We start from the raw sequence: 13,185 nt of genomic DNA on the forward strand, positions 1-13,185 counted from the left end.
ACATACAAACTTAATTAGTCCATTAAAAGAAAGAAGACAGCTTGACTGCTTATTTACTAGGTTCTCTCATGTCAGCTAGAAGAAAAGAACAATCAAAGATTTAAAACAGTTCAAGTTGAAAGAAATTGCAAGTCACATCTGTATGAGCATCCACAAGTTTGCCATCTAGGGTTCAATTCATATAATGTGTCCGGTGAAGTTTTGTGTCTGGGTTTGGCTACTGTATACCAACCCGCTGGCCAGGGTACAAATGAATGGGGTGGTGTTGAGGCTGATTTCTCTGCATAAGGGCAAGAGACGGGGATGCCGGCTCTCTCCTATGCTCTTCGCCATAGTGTTAGAGCCCCTGGCGGCATCAGTTAGGAGTGACCCACTGATACAAGGAATATCCAGGGGAATGGTTGGGAGGAGAAGAGATCATTGTACGCTGATGACATATTCTTATATGCCACAAACCCCTGGTCCTCGATTAATCGCAAACTACACATATTCAAACTGTTCAGCAGTTATTCTGGCTATCAGATACCAATCCCTGCCATTCAGTGGGAAAGCCTACTGATTAAGTATAAGTTTAAATACCTGGGTTTAATGATCTCCAAGTCAGATAAGGAGTTCCCGAATGACAATTTATAGCCACAATTACATGGATTGCGCTGAGATGTGTTACACTGGAGGAAACTGCCACTGTCGTTAATAGGAAGAGCAGCCCTGTTTAAAATGATGGCATTGCCACATTTGTTATATGTCCTCCGGAATACCCCTTTTAAGATACCACCAGATTTTTTTCAGAAGATTGAACATGAAATAATAAAATTCAATAATCTGTGGGATGGGGGAAGCTCCAGGATAGCCCTACACAAGTCGCAGAGGGGAGTGTTTGAGGGAGGGTTGGCAATTCAGATATAAGGTAATATTCCTGGGCTGCGCAGTTTATCACGGTTAATGCCTGGGCATTTGCAGGACAAGAGGAACCTGCTTACAGAGTCGATCACCATGCAGTGGGACGGGGAGGATACCCTGCAGCATTATACCGTAGAAAAGGAGAAAAACTACTTCCTTCAAACACACAAACAGTAGTGCGCATATGGAGGGAAGCGACAAAATTCCTGTGCTGGGAAGGGAAACTAACCAAAAGGACTCCCTTGTGGGACAATGATCTCCTAAGGGAGGTTGGTGAACTGTTGGATTTCTGTCCATGGGGGCTACTTAGGGGATGTTTGGAGAGGACAAACTTAGGGGATGTTTGGAGAGGACAAACGGTAGTTGAACTTGCGGACTTACGAGCAGTGTACCAGATGCGGATTAGGAACAGTTCCAATATTTGCTTCTGAAACATGCATTGCGAACCCACATCCAGATGGGTGAACAAATACCAGAATATACACCACTTGAAGAGAGGGTAACATTAGATCCAATACTGGATAAGGCCATTTCCCTAATCTATAGAAAGATCATAAATAATACTCCAGACCCCTCAGAGCTCTCCAAGAGGCATGGGAGGCAGAGTTAGGCATAGTGGAGGATGACGATTGGATAGAGGCAATTGGAAGTCCCCGGGAGGTGGCTTTAAGAGCACAGTTTTGTCTTATACAACTTCGTATTTTGCATCGATTATATACCTCAAGGGCGTTGTTACACAGAATGGGTCACAGTGCTTCTGCACAAGGGGCTGCGGAGAGGTGGGAACTTTCTTTCATACATTGTGGACCTGCCCCCAAATTCAACAATACTGGAATGGGATTGCACATGTCATGTCTGAGGTGGTGGGTCAGGAGTTCAGGCTGGAAGCACAATGGCATATACTGTGTATGACAGGGGATGATCCGTGGCTGAAATACACACGGATATGGCTCATGGTAGCGGACATAGTTGCAAAAAGAAATATTGCAAGGGCATGGAGTGCGATTCAACCTCCGAGGGTTACAAAGTGGAAGGCAGACCTCGACTGGTACTGTGGAGCTGAAAAAGAAGTATATCATGGACGTGGATGTCCGAAGAGGTGGGGCAAGATACAGGGTCGATGGGTAGAGTATAGAGGAACCTGACAAATTACAATGGTGGCTGATGCTACGGGAGGGAGATTTTTATGGAGTTTCATAATTGTGATGGAATGTCATGAGGATTAACTCACTGATACTATACTGCAATGGAATGACTATATTGAATATAAATGTTGAACCCGGTGCCCTCACTGACACTTATCAAATGATTCTGTATAACTGAAGTGTGTTGTTGAGTATTTGTTCAATAAAAAGAATTTAAGAAAAATAAAAAATGTACAGCCCCAATTTTGGACTTATCAAAATAGAAAAATCATAGGAATTCTATGGCACACATCTGCCAACTAGGAACCCACAACCATAGGTAGAACCAATAGGTCTCACCTTCATAAAGTGAGTGCTAAGCTATCAGCTATGCCAATGCTTGCTTGTACAGCAAAAAGAAAGAAAAATACTGGAAGAAAAGCAAACATGTATTAAGGTATCTCTAAACTGGACACTGTGTCCATGTCATGTCGAAAACTGAGCAATTCAAAATGACTTATGTGTGGACTAGCTTTAAAAATCACAATGAGCAATGTCAATCAATTAATCAGTCAATAACTTTCTTTGATTTTTCACTGATAATCATCAAACAAATACTGTAAAAAAATAGAGTAAGAAGCAACTATAAAGTACAAGGACATAGTCCATGAATCATTGCATTAAATAGAATTTAAAAATAAATGTCGATTTTAAGGTGAACAGTATAAAACATTATCCATGGGTGATTGTACTGCATTTACCATTTTACATGTGCTAAATTACATGTTGACCTCGATTCTATGCAATGCTCTGATCTTCCGTTTTGTTGCATCGCACTTCCATTTTGTGCTGCCTTGCCCTTTAGTTACACTTCAGCAGTAACATAAACATGTTTTTCACGTAAACCAGTACAAACTGGTGCAAGGCATCTCGTGAGGTTATGTTGTACCTTCAGCTTGTTTTCATGCATTCTATGCTTATCGCTAGGACAGAGGGAGGATGCACCGTGCAAAGCTCCAAGGCCGGGAATAGGGAAAGGAATGTCTTCTGCCTCGGTGCACCCAAACAGAATCTGGCCAGGCCTGTGCGGGTGGATCCGATGCGTAGATGGGGCCAGCACCTGTGAATAGATGGGCGAGAGCGCCTGCTAGAGGCTTCTCGAACATGTTGATTTAAACTATAAAAAGCGGTGTCTGTAAGGGTGGAGCTCAGGAACTCAGCTTTGGAGTGGACGCACTCGCGGGACAACTTTGGTGCCCGGAGAGATTACTTCCTGTGCCCCAGTCTCTACAGGGTTCCCGACTTCGTGTTTTCGGTGCTTGGCCAGGGATGTTGAAGTCTCCGGTGCAGACGCATCTGGTGAGGTGCTTTGTACATTAACTGTTTATATACCTGTATTCAAAGTTTTATATATATATATATATATATATATATATATATATATATATATATATATATATATATATATAGCGGTGTATTCACTGTTTATTGCCTTTCACTCTGTGCCTAAGAATTTACTAGCTTCAGTGACTTATTGCCTTTGCCTACAATATTAATAAAGCTCATTATTACCTCCAGAGGAGTGTTGGAGTTTCTGTGTGAGTAAGTGGTGTGCGTAAGCAATACAGTGATATAATTTAAATACAACTTTATAAAATCATAGATTTACAATATGGTATTTAAGACTTTAAAAATCTCCCACAGAATAGCAGACATCTGGATTATCCAGCATCAGCAAAAAATAAATAACAGGTTTGCACTAATAGAATCCATATACTTTAGGCACTGTTAATAAACAGTATTGCATAAAACAATTCAAATATTTACAAAAGAAAACAATGTGCATCAAGGTCTGAACAGAGGTTTCATCAAAAGAGCAGGCCGATATTGTTTAAGAGTCATATTTACTTGAGTGAAAACAAAGATGACTTCTTATGCTACACAAGCAAATCTGGTCAATAGTGGTCTTTCCCAGGAGTGATTGACAAAGGTCAAATAGGACTCTGTGCCAGCAGTTGTTTATTTTTTCAATTCTTTCTTCTCTCTAGTCACATTTGCAAAAGTGATATACATCTTTTTCACCATTTGCATTTCACCCACAGTAATCTGTCGGAAAACGCATACAGTTCAGTTCTGGCGTCCACAAACCACTTAATGTGTATGAGCCAATGAATATTATGACCCAGATCACACACAAGTCGATCTGAAATGATCTCTTTATAAAAGGAGTTGTGTTTGTTTGCTCATATGGATATCCACAAAAGCACTGGTGCTAACTTTATGTAATCTTCTGCATAAAGGTAGTAATGAAGGCGGCCTAATAAATACACGCAAAATCGGTTTTCTTCCACTGTAGCTGTTTAACACCACAGTATCCCTAAACAGCAGCTCTATAGGTCAAAATAGGTAGAAACATCCATCTATTTATTTCTAAAAGGACTCACATACTTCCATATATATTCTCAAAGCTCGATGCAAAATTAAACAAAACTCCAAGTGAATGATTGAACCTAAGGCACCTATTCGAGAGACAAGGGGACCAGACATTGAATGGGTCAAATATGACCCTATATATGGAAAATGGTTGATCCCTATACACATGCCCTTGATGCAAATTGACCTTCTTTTACATGATTTTGAGCCACACACAATATAATGGGTATAAGAAAAATGTGTTTCAATGTGCAGGTTATCCATGAATTTGACAAAATTATCCATAAGTTCCTTCAAGACATTAGGAGTTTATAACAATAAAACAACGTCATCCGCATAAATTAAGGCGGGGGCAGAGCCAAACTCGTGCATATTCTTCCCTGTTGAAAGCAGGAAGGCATTTAAACCATTCACATATAAAATAAACAAAATAGGGACCAAGGCAAAGAGCACACCCTTCGCCAGTCCAAAAGGCTCAGTACACTCACCCTCTATACCATACCTTACTGACGCAGAGACCCAAGAATGTAAGGCTCGAAGAGAGTCCCAAAGTACTTGGCCAAATCCATATTGTAGAGGATACTCCAGAGCTTTGACCAGTAAACCCTGTATACTTAGTGATAGTTAGTTGTACATTTAAACACTGCTGCTATGTACAAAGTCCTCCCTGGCGACATATTGAACCACTGTTAAGGTGTTTGAGCTATTGACCCATGCTACTATCCTATGCAAAACTATTTTACCAATAGAATCTAGCAGGAAGATCAGCCTGCAGCAACTGGCATCTTGTCGGTTACCCTTTTCAAACACAAGGACGATAAAGTCTGTATGCCAAAATAAAGCGGTCCATGGGGCATTGCGAGACGGACTTAGGATGGAAGCTGGAACTTCATGAAGCTCAAATCTAATATCTAAGGGGAAAAGTGGAAAGAGCTCCGCTGATATGTCCTCTTTACCTATACCAAGACAGTAAATGGACATGCATGGGTTTTCTTTGAGTTAACAATCTTCCAGAACCCCTTTGCAGCATTCTTTTTTCAAGATCTCACTAAGTTTTCACAGGTTTCTTCTCTAATGGTCAGTATCTACTGCACCCTTGCTTTGGCTGTCTCTGCCTGGGCTCTAGGAGTAAACCAGCTAGGCTGAGATTACCTGTTACTTTTAACAGGGAATACATTTTCAGATGTACTGGCCCAATATAACAATAGTGCCTCGTCCACAGCCAATAAAAGAAGCAATTTGCTTATTAAGATCCCTCACAATTTCAGCTAAGCTGCATAAATCGAAACCCAATAGGTTTTTATATAATGTAAGCAACGTGCTATCCAACTCAGCGACTTCCACCCACACTTGCTATAACACATGGCTGGACATTCATGAACATGTGGCTGATGGAAGAATAAACAAAACTAGCCTGATAATATCTGCTCTTTAGTTAAACCCCATCAAAAAAATATGTTTTGCTGTGAATTTACAGACACGCTGGGAGGGTTAGGGTGCAACAAGAAAAGTGTAGGGGCTTTGATGTAAAGCGGGAAGTAGCAAATCAGAGAGAGAGTAACAAAACACATGTACTCCCATGGAGCACACAAAGAAAAAGGAAAAAGTAGTTCCCTGATGCGGGGTGTAAAAGGATACATGTCATCCAATCAAAAGCATGGCAAAGAAGCTATGCTCCAAGAGAGGGAGAATCACAAGAAAAGAAAGGAGAATAATCAAATATGATGGTAAATGAGACTGAAAACAAACCCAGTCAGTGGTAAGAAGTAGGCTGAGCTAAAGCTCACTCTAAGTATCGGTATTGTACTTCATATGTCCTCACCAACAGACTGCTAAAAGCGGTCAGTAGGTGAAACCTAAATGTGAAGGTGAAACTGTATGTTTTACAAAAGATTCAAAATTTCAGAAAATTCAGCACAAACAATATATAACTGGATGACTCCTGTATTTGAATTGTGAAGATTTAGAGAGTGTTATTCTTATTCAGTCTAACTAGTCCCAGGATCCCCTTCACATTTGAAAAGGATACAGCTCAGATCAAGTCTTGTAAGGGCTTGATATGCAGACAGGTCTTTCATTTCTGTGATGATGTTGTGTGAAAGATTAACCACCTAGAGAGAAAAAGGCACAGCAGTTTAGTGTTTTATTGTCATGGTAAGATTTCTCACATACGGCTTTAGGCCTGGATATCCCAGCATTTCCGGCAGGTCCAACACCTTTGTTTTAAAAAGTGTTGGGCCTTTTCATTTGTTTTGAGCATGAAAAATGCAACGCGGAGTACAATTATAGCCTCTCCTGCAAGTGATCAATTCCACAAGATAGTCATGGAGTTGAACACCGTCAAGCATTACAGAGTGAAAGTCATTAGCTAGGAGTCACACACACCTCAGAGGGCTCCATAAAGTATACTGACATTTCTGTTCAAATAATTTTTATATTTTACCTTCAGATTTCTGGGAGGCTCAAAATCCAAAAGGGTGCTCAGGTCATTGTAAGAAGCATCGAGCTCAAGCAAGAACGGCATGTTGCCAAGGCAGGACAAGTCTAAAACAGAAAAAAGACATTCAGGTTCTTCATACAAAAAATATGGTAAGAAGTAGCACTAATGACAAAGCCACAAGCACATGTAGGGAAGGTATAAGGATGCCTTTGAGTTTTTTTGTCTGTGATGCTCAAAACAAAGAAAACACTCCCTAACGCATATAAGCTACACATCAATAATTGTTGGGACTAGGTATAAAGAGCATGTTTGCACAATAATCAGAATATTAAAAGCTATGTAATTGTTATCAAAGAGATACAAATATAGAAATTATTCTTAGACTATATTGCCAGACATTGATATTTATTAAACTGAGATTGAAACGTTGTGCATAAAGTGGAGATGATAGGACTTTTTTGAAGGATGGGTAACTGGTAACCCCCATTCAGATGCATTGCAATTGCCTTTTAATGGGTAGGAGTTGTTACGCAACAAAGGTGCGGAGACTTACAAATGAGACCCATTTAAGATTATGGAAGATACAACAAAAAGGCCAACATGTTGAAAGAATAAGCAGAAGCGCCATAAAAAGAATAATATACAAGTTTTGAAGACCAGCAACATAGCTGGAACTCATGGAAAATATGGACTTCATATTTACACACTCGTTGCATAAGAAGCATTTATGCACACATCTCAAGGTGAAGCATCGTTATGTGGGTGTTTTTTTAGAAGAGCGGATACAAGTGTTGCAAATGACAAAATGTAGAGCTCTTTATTATGTCTTTTTATATCCTACAAATATGATTATGCGTGTATTTTTTTTAAGTGCCCAACTACTACATACATAACACAAGGTGCAAGTACTTAAAATTGAAAAGAAACTGAACAAAACTTCCCGGCTTTTACAGCCAGAAAATGTTTTGTGTTCTCAAACACTCAGATTTGTTTTTTGTTACCGCAAGTGTGTTTTGGGTGTCTATACAACTAATGAATTGGAACCAGAACTATCACTGTTTACGAACAAAATTCCAGTTGCAAAACATTTAAAAGTTACTGATTCCCAAGTTGGAGTTGCAACTCATTTGGAAATGGGAAGAGTTCCCCTTTTGATTCCTTCCTTTTTTTGAGATTTGGGACAAAGGTTTCAGCAAAAAAATGTCTTTTTAAAGCCATATTTATTTTAAGGAATTTGGTCTCGTTAACAAACTTGACTTTATTTAAAATCAATCAAAGACACGGTTTGTAAAAGCTGGTCTTTACAGAAGACCAACAATCAAAGTGAGTTGTAATTTGTGACCGACTAAATTAATTTTATTTAAGTAGGTTGGACTGCGACTAACTACGATTACTCATTTTGTGAACTGACCTATCATCGATAGGTCAGTTCAAATACATTTCTGGTCACAAAAAGACTGGTCACAAATTGTGACAGCTTTTGCGGCCAGACTAAAGCACATGTGACCTGAACATCTTAATGTAACCAAAGGATCAACTGGAAGAGTGTATAAACAGCTCTGGTTAGATGGGTTGTCACTGCAGGCTTGTGTGTTTTGCGGGAAAAATAATTGAGTAGCACAACTATGGCACTCAAGGGCATTTTTATCAAATAATATTTATGTAAATAGCTACAGATCGGGAAAGGAAAATAGTTTAATATGACTTTTAAAGCTGCATAATGTAAAGCATTTTGTCAAAAACAACGAAGTACAGGTGGGATTCACAGAATGATTTAATAAAGCTATGACGATTTGATGGTTCAGTGACTCCATATCTGCACCAGATAAGAGAATTGATCTTTACAAATCACAAATTTAAAACCCAGCCTGGACAACTCTACATTCCATTAAAATGGTGATCTTTAACTAAGGAGTTTATTAAAATGTCAGCAGATCATGAAGTAAGAAGAAAAGTGTTATAGGACAGGCACAAGATAATTGTAATTACTGAGGGACTTTGAGAGTCTCAATGTAAAAAATGTCATCCTAAATCTACTGTCCACGTTACTTGTATTGCTATTGAATAGCATAATGAAATTTGTAACTTGCACACAGCGTTGAGTCCTCAAGTGGACCATGAGGAACCTCACAGGCCATCCATCATACAACTCAAAGATTCTGCCAATGGATAATGAAAAAACTGAAATTCAGTGGGGAAGCCATGAAACATGTGTTTATCAATGTCTTGGCCCACACTCCCTCGAGACGAGGCAGCAGTTTGCCCAGAAATGTTTAAATAATTAAAAATACACTTAATACTGAGGGTTATGCACAAGTCTTTTGCTGCAAAGGCAAGAATTACAAAATGACCCCACTAAGGGCCTTATTGTGACTTTGGTGGTGTGGAAGGAGGGCTGTCACACTGCCGCACCGCTCCCTCACCACCAAAGCCAAAACAGATCGCCGGATTACGACTTTTAAGTCGCTGCGGGTATTTATTTGGCGTTGCGGTGCCTTTAAAATAGGCACCGCAAGGGGATTGTCAAAGCATGTTTCTGCACGGACCGAAAATGCACAATGTTGTGCATTTCATTCTGTACAGGAACATGGGGGTGCATCCAGACAGGGGGCCACACCATGTGCCCCCTGCATTCACCCATGGCTCAGAGGCACCAGGTGGCCCTGTAGGGCCCCTTTGTTTCCTCACCACCACAATTTTCATGGCTGTTGCACCACCATGAAAAGTGTGGCAGAGAGAAAGCTCTTAATATGCTTGGCGGGCCACAGCAGGCCCGCCAAGCATAATGAGGCCTCAAGACTGCGGCGCCACCGCCCTGGTCATAATAGAGTGGTAGGAAGACCACCATTGCTTCGCCCCCGCCAGTCTGAAGGTCCGCGGAACTCCAGACTCATAATAAGCTCCTCAATTAGATTTTGTATCTCCTTGACCTGAGAAGGGATCACAGCATGTCACACTCAACAGAAAGGCAAATGTAGTGAGTCTATGCATTATTTAAAGTTACTTCCATTATTAATATTTAGAACTTGGACCCTGACTGGCTTAATTGAATTATGCCAATGACCATATATCACTGTGTTGTATATATTGTATATATCATTGATAGAGTGCTTTTTTTTTTTACATGTACATGCGTAAAATTTGGAATGTGCTTCCCCTAACTAGTGTTTCAGTATACATTATAACAAACAAGAGAAATCTGTATGTAAGTAAGAATCCTAGTCTATGAATATCTAAATGAGCATTGATTCACCTTGAACTCACTTGATCCAATGGAATACATTTGCAGTGAAATTGCTACGTTCAACAAGTGCATTTATACATAAGCCAGCCATGCATAAGTGTTAATAAAACATTTTTAATCCACAGAAAATAATATATCAGTAAATATATATTAGTCGTTTTCCTTTCTGAGAATAAAGAGTTTGTAGTGCCCCAGTGAGTAAAAAAACACAAAGAAAGAAAGGTGAACACATGGTGAAGAAGGATAAGGGCATGCGATTTAGAACTCTTATTTTGGAAACAAATATACCTATTACAAACTACATTAAAAAGGAACAAAAATCTATATACAGCAACAATCCACAAAAACAGTTAATGATGAAGGCAAGGGACAAGACTATGAAAACGTGTGGTCCTCTTCTGGAGTGTTTTAGCTCTTGAATTGAAGCACACAGTCCCAATGCAATTCAAAATGAACTCAGTGTAGTTTAATTGCATCATTATTCTACTAGATTAGTGACCCTACACAGACGAAGAGCAGCTTCCGCGTCATCAGATTTACACAGGACATGACTCGGCACCTTTAAGACTCAACTGAGGTGCTTTGTCAGCCAAGGTTTTTCGCTTAATTGAGTCCTACGTACCATTAATTTTATTGTGCGAAAGATCCAGCTTCTGCAGGTGCTTGTATCCGCTGAGAATGTTAATGTCATTTAAATTGCGACCCTGGGAAAAGAGAAGTTGAAAAGATTGAGGCAATATTGAAGAATACATAAAAATAAATTAAGAATTATCAGGTGGGTCGGGGGTACTTTCAGCTCTGCTTTTTAAACATTATACTCACTGATAGGGCAAGATGACGGTACACCAGCTTGGTGCCAAGGCCTGAGCGACCCAAGTTGGACAAGCCCGCCATGACAGTCTGCTCCTGTAACACTCCTGCAGCGTCCTCCTAAAGCAAAGAAGACAAAGTCTTTTAATGCAGTGAAGACGCATTGAAATAAAAATACTATGAGAAATAGATTAATGGAATTTAATGGAAAAGACCGTTAAGCACTCGCAACGAACATCATTTACACACCTACCACATTATAAGTTAACGAGCTCAAAAAAGTCAGACTAAACCTGTTATAACAGGCATCCTTGACGTGGTTTTCCCTCTAACTTTTTGCCATTAATCCTCCTGTTCGCGGACTTCGCTTTTGCTGGCTTTAGGACTTTACCACTGCTAACCAGTGCTAAAGCGCTTGTGCTCTCCCCTTAAAACATGGTAAAATTGGCTAATACCAAATTACTATATTTATTTACTTGTAAGACCCTAGTAAAGTGGCACTACTTGTGCCCAGGGACTGTAAATTAAATGCTACTAGAGGACATGCCGCAATGATTGTGCCACCACTTAAATACCCCTTTAAAAATGTCTCAGGTCTGCCCTTGCAGCCTGTGTGTGCAGCTGCAAACGTAATAAATTGTAAGTCACCCAACAGTAGGCCCCGGACAACCCGGCTGCAGGGTGCAATATTTAAAAAGTGGGACATGTACTCTTTAGTTTGGCATGTCCTGGGAGTGAAAAAAACCTCTTACATTTGTTTTCTACCACTGAAGGCCTACCTCTCTCATAGGCTAAAGCTGGCTTTGGCTTTTCCCCCCGGAAGAGCCAAAGAGAATCTGGAAGTCCAAGAGGACGACTGTGGTCGAGTTTCAGCCTAGCCAACAAGTGTGGGTTGTAGAGCCTGTGAAGCACCAGGCCCTGCAAGACCCCTGGTCTATGCCCTAAGAGGTGAAAGAGCACAAGAGTGAGGTCATCTACCCGTGGACCTCAAGACTCCTAGAAACCCTTTAAGGGTTTTGCATGTCAATCGCCTCAAACCCCACTTTGAGATGTCCGAAGTAACCAGGCTCCTGGTCACGGATGATAGAGAGGACGAGGAGAGTGAACCTCTATCCAGCCTCTTTTCTTCCAAGGAGCAGGATGGGTCAGTGGAGGGTGTCAGCCTCTCCCCTACCCTGAACCTAGAACAACATAGCGACTGCCATCTGTTGTTGGGACAGTTTACCTCTCCTCCCTTTTCCCAGGATTCACTAAATGGTGCACCCATGATATTGATACCAGGGACAGTAAGTATGTGAAGATTAAAATCTACAGGCTTACTGATAAGATGAGAGCCACCGTAAGGAAGTCTCCAAAATGGTGGCATTAGGGGTCACTGAGCCCTCAAACAGACCTTGGTCCAGCCCAGAGGTGTTGGTCCCCAGGCTGTCCCTCCAGGTAGTACACCAGAACTTCGGTTCTACGTGGATTACTGGGGGCTCAATGCCATAACCAAGACTGATGCACACCCCATCCCCTGAGCTGATAAGCTCATAGTTTGGTGGGAGCTGCCAAATTTCTCAGCATGTTCAACTTGATAAATGGGTACTGGCAGATTACCTTGACTGAGTAGGCCAATGAGTGGGCCAATGAGAGGTCCATGTTCCCTACCCCAGAAGGCCATTTCCAGGTTTGGGTTATGCCCTTGCAGTCAAAGAGCACTCCGGGCAAAGTCCAAGGTTGTTCAATCAGGTCCTCGCTGAATTGGAGAACATCAGTGTCACTTATCTAGACATTGCGATTTTTTGTTCCACCTGGGAGGATCATTTAAATCACCTCAGGGAATTGCTTCAGGATCGGCAGAGGGTATGCCTGACTATTGATGCCAGGAAGTGCCAGATAGGGCAGGGTTCAATGGCCTACTTGGGATACCAAGTGGGAGGAGGCACAGTGAAGCCCGTCCAGGCCAAGATTAAAACCATTATGGGTTGGGAACCTCCCAAGACCCAGACAGAGGTGAGCCTTCCTAGGCCTCACTGGATACTGTTGGAGATTTGTCAAGGGGTATGGCACAATTGCTGCTCCCTTGACCGAGCTGCCCAGACAGGTGATCCGGGCGGAGACATGCCAGAACGCTCTGGACACCCTGAAAGAAGTCATGTGCATAGTTCCTGCACTCCAGTCCCCTGACTTCTCCAAGGAATCCATTGTCCAGACAGATGCCTCAGAGCATGGCATACTGACCATCCTCTAAT

At 41.2% G+C, this 13,185-nt stretch overlaps 1 protein-coding gene across 1 annotated transcript in view; it reads right to left on the minus strand.

Moving 5' to 3' along the window:
* The window catches only part of LRGUK (leucine rich repeats and guanylate kinase domain containing), a 390,949-nt gene that overhangs the window by 316,131 nt on the left and 61,633 nt on the right, over nucleotides 1–13,185 (minus strand). The window contains exons 2-5 of the mRNA XM_086918919.1: nucleotides 10,964–11,071; nucleotides 10,764–10,845; nucleotides 6,901–7,001; nucleotides 6,487–6,568 (exon numbers count right to left, since the gene is read on the minus strand). Of these exons, the coding sequence (XP_086775045.1) occupies nucleotides 6,487–6,568; nucleotides 6,901–7,001; nucleotides 10,764–10,845; nucleotides 10,964–11,071 (373 nt within the window). The remainder of the gene's footprint in view (nucleotides 1–6,486; nucleotides 6,569–6,900; nucleotides 7,002–10,763; nucleotides 10,846–10,963; nucleotides 11,072–13,185) is intronic.

This window comes from Lissotriton vulgaris, chromosome 1_1 (assembly GCF_964263255.1).
Source record: "Lissotriton vulgaris chromosome 1_1, aLisVul1.2, whole genome shotgun sequence".
Taxonomy (NCBI): domain Eukaryota; kingdom Metazoa; phylum Chordata; class Amphibia; order Caudata; family Salamandridae; genus Lissotriton; species Lissotriton vulgaris.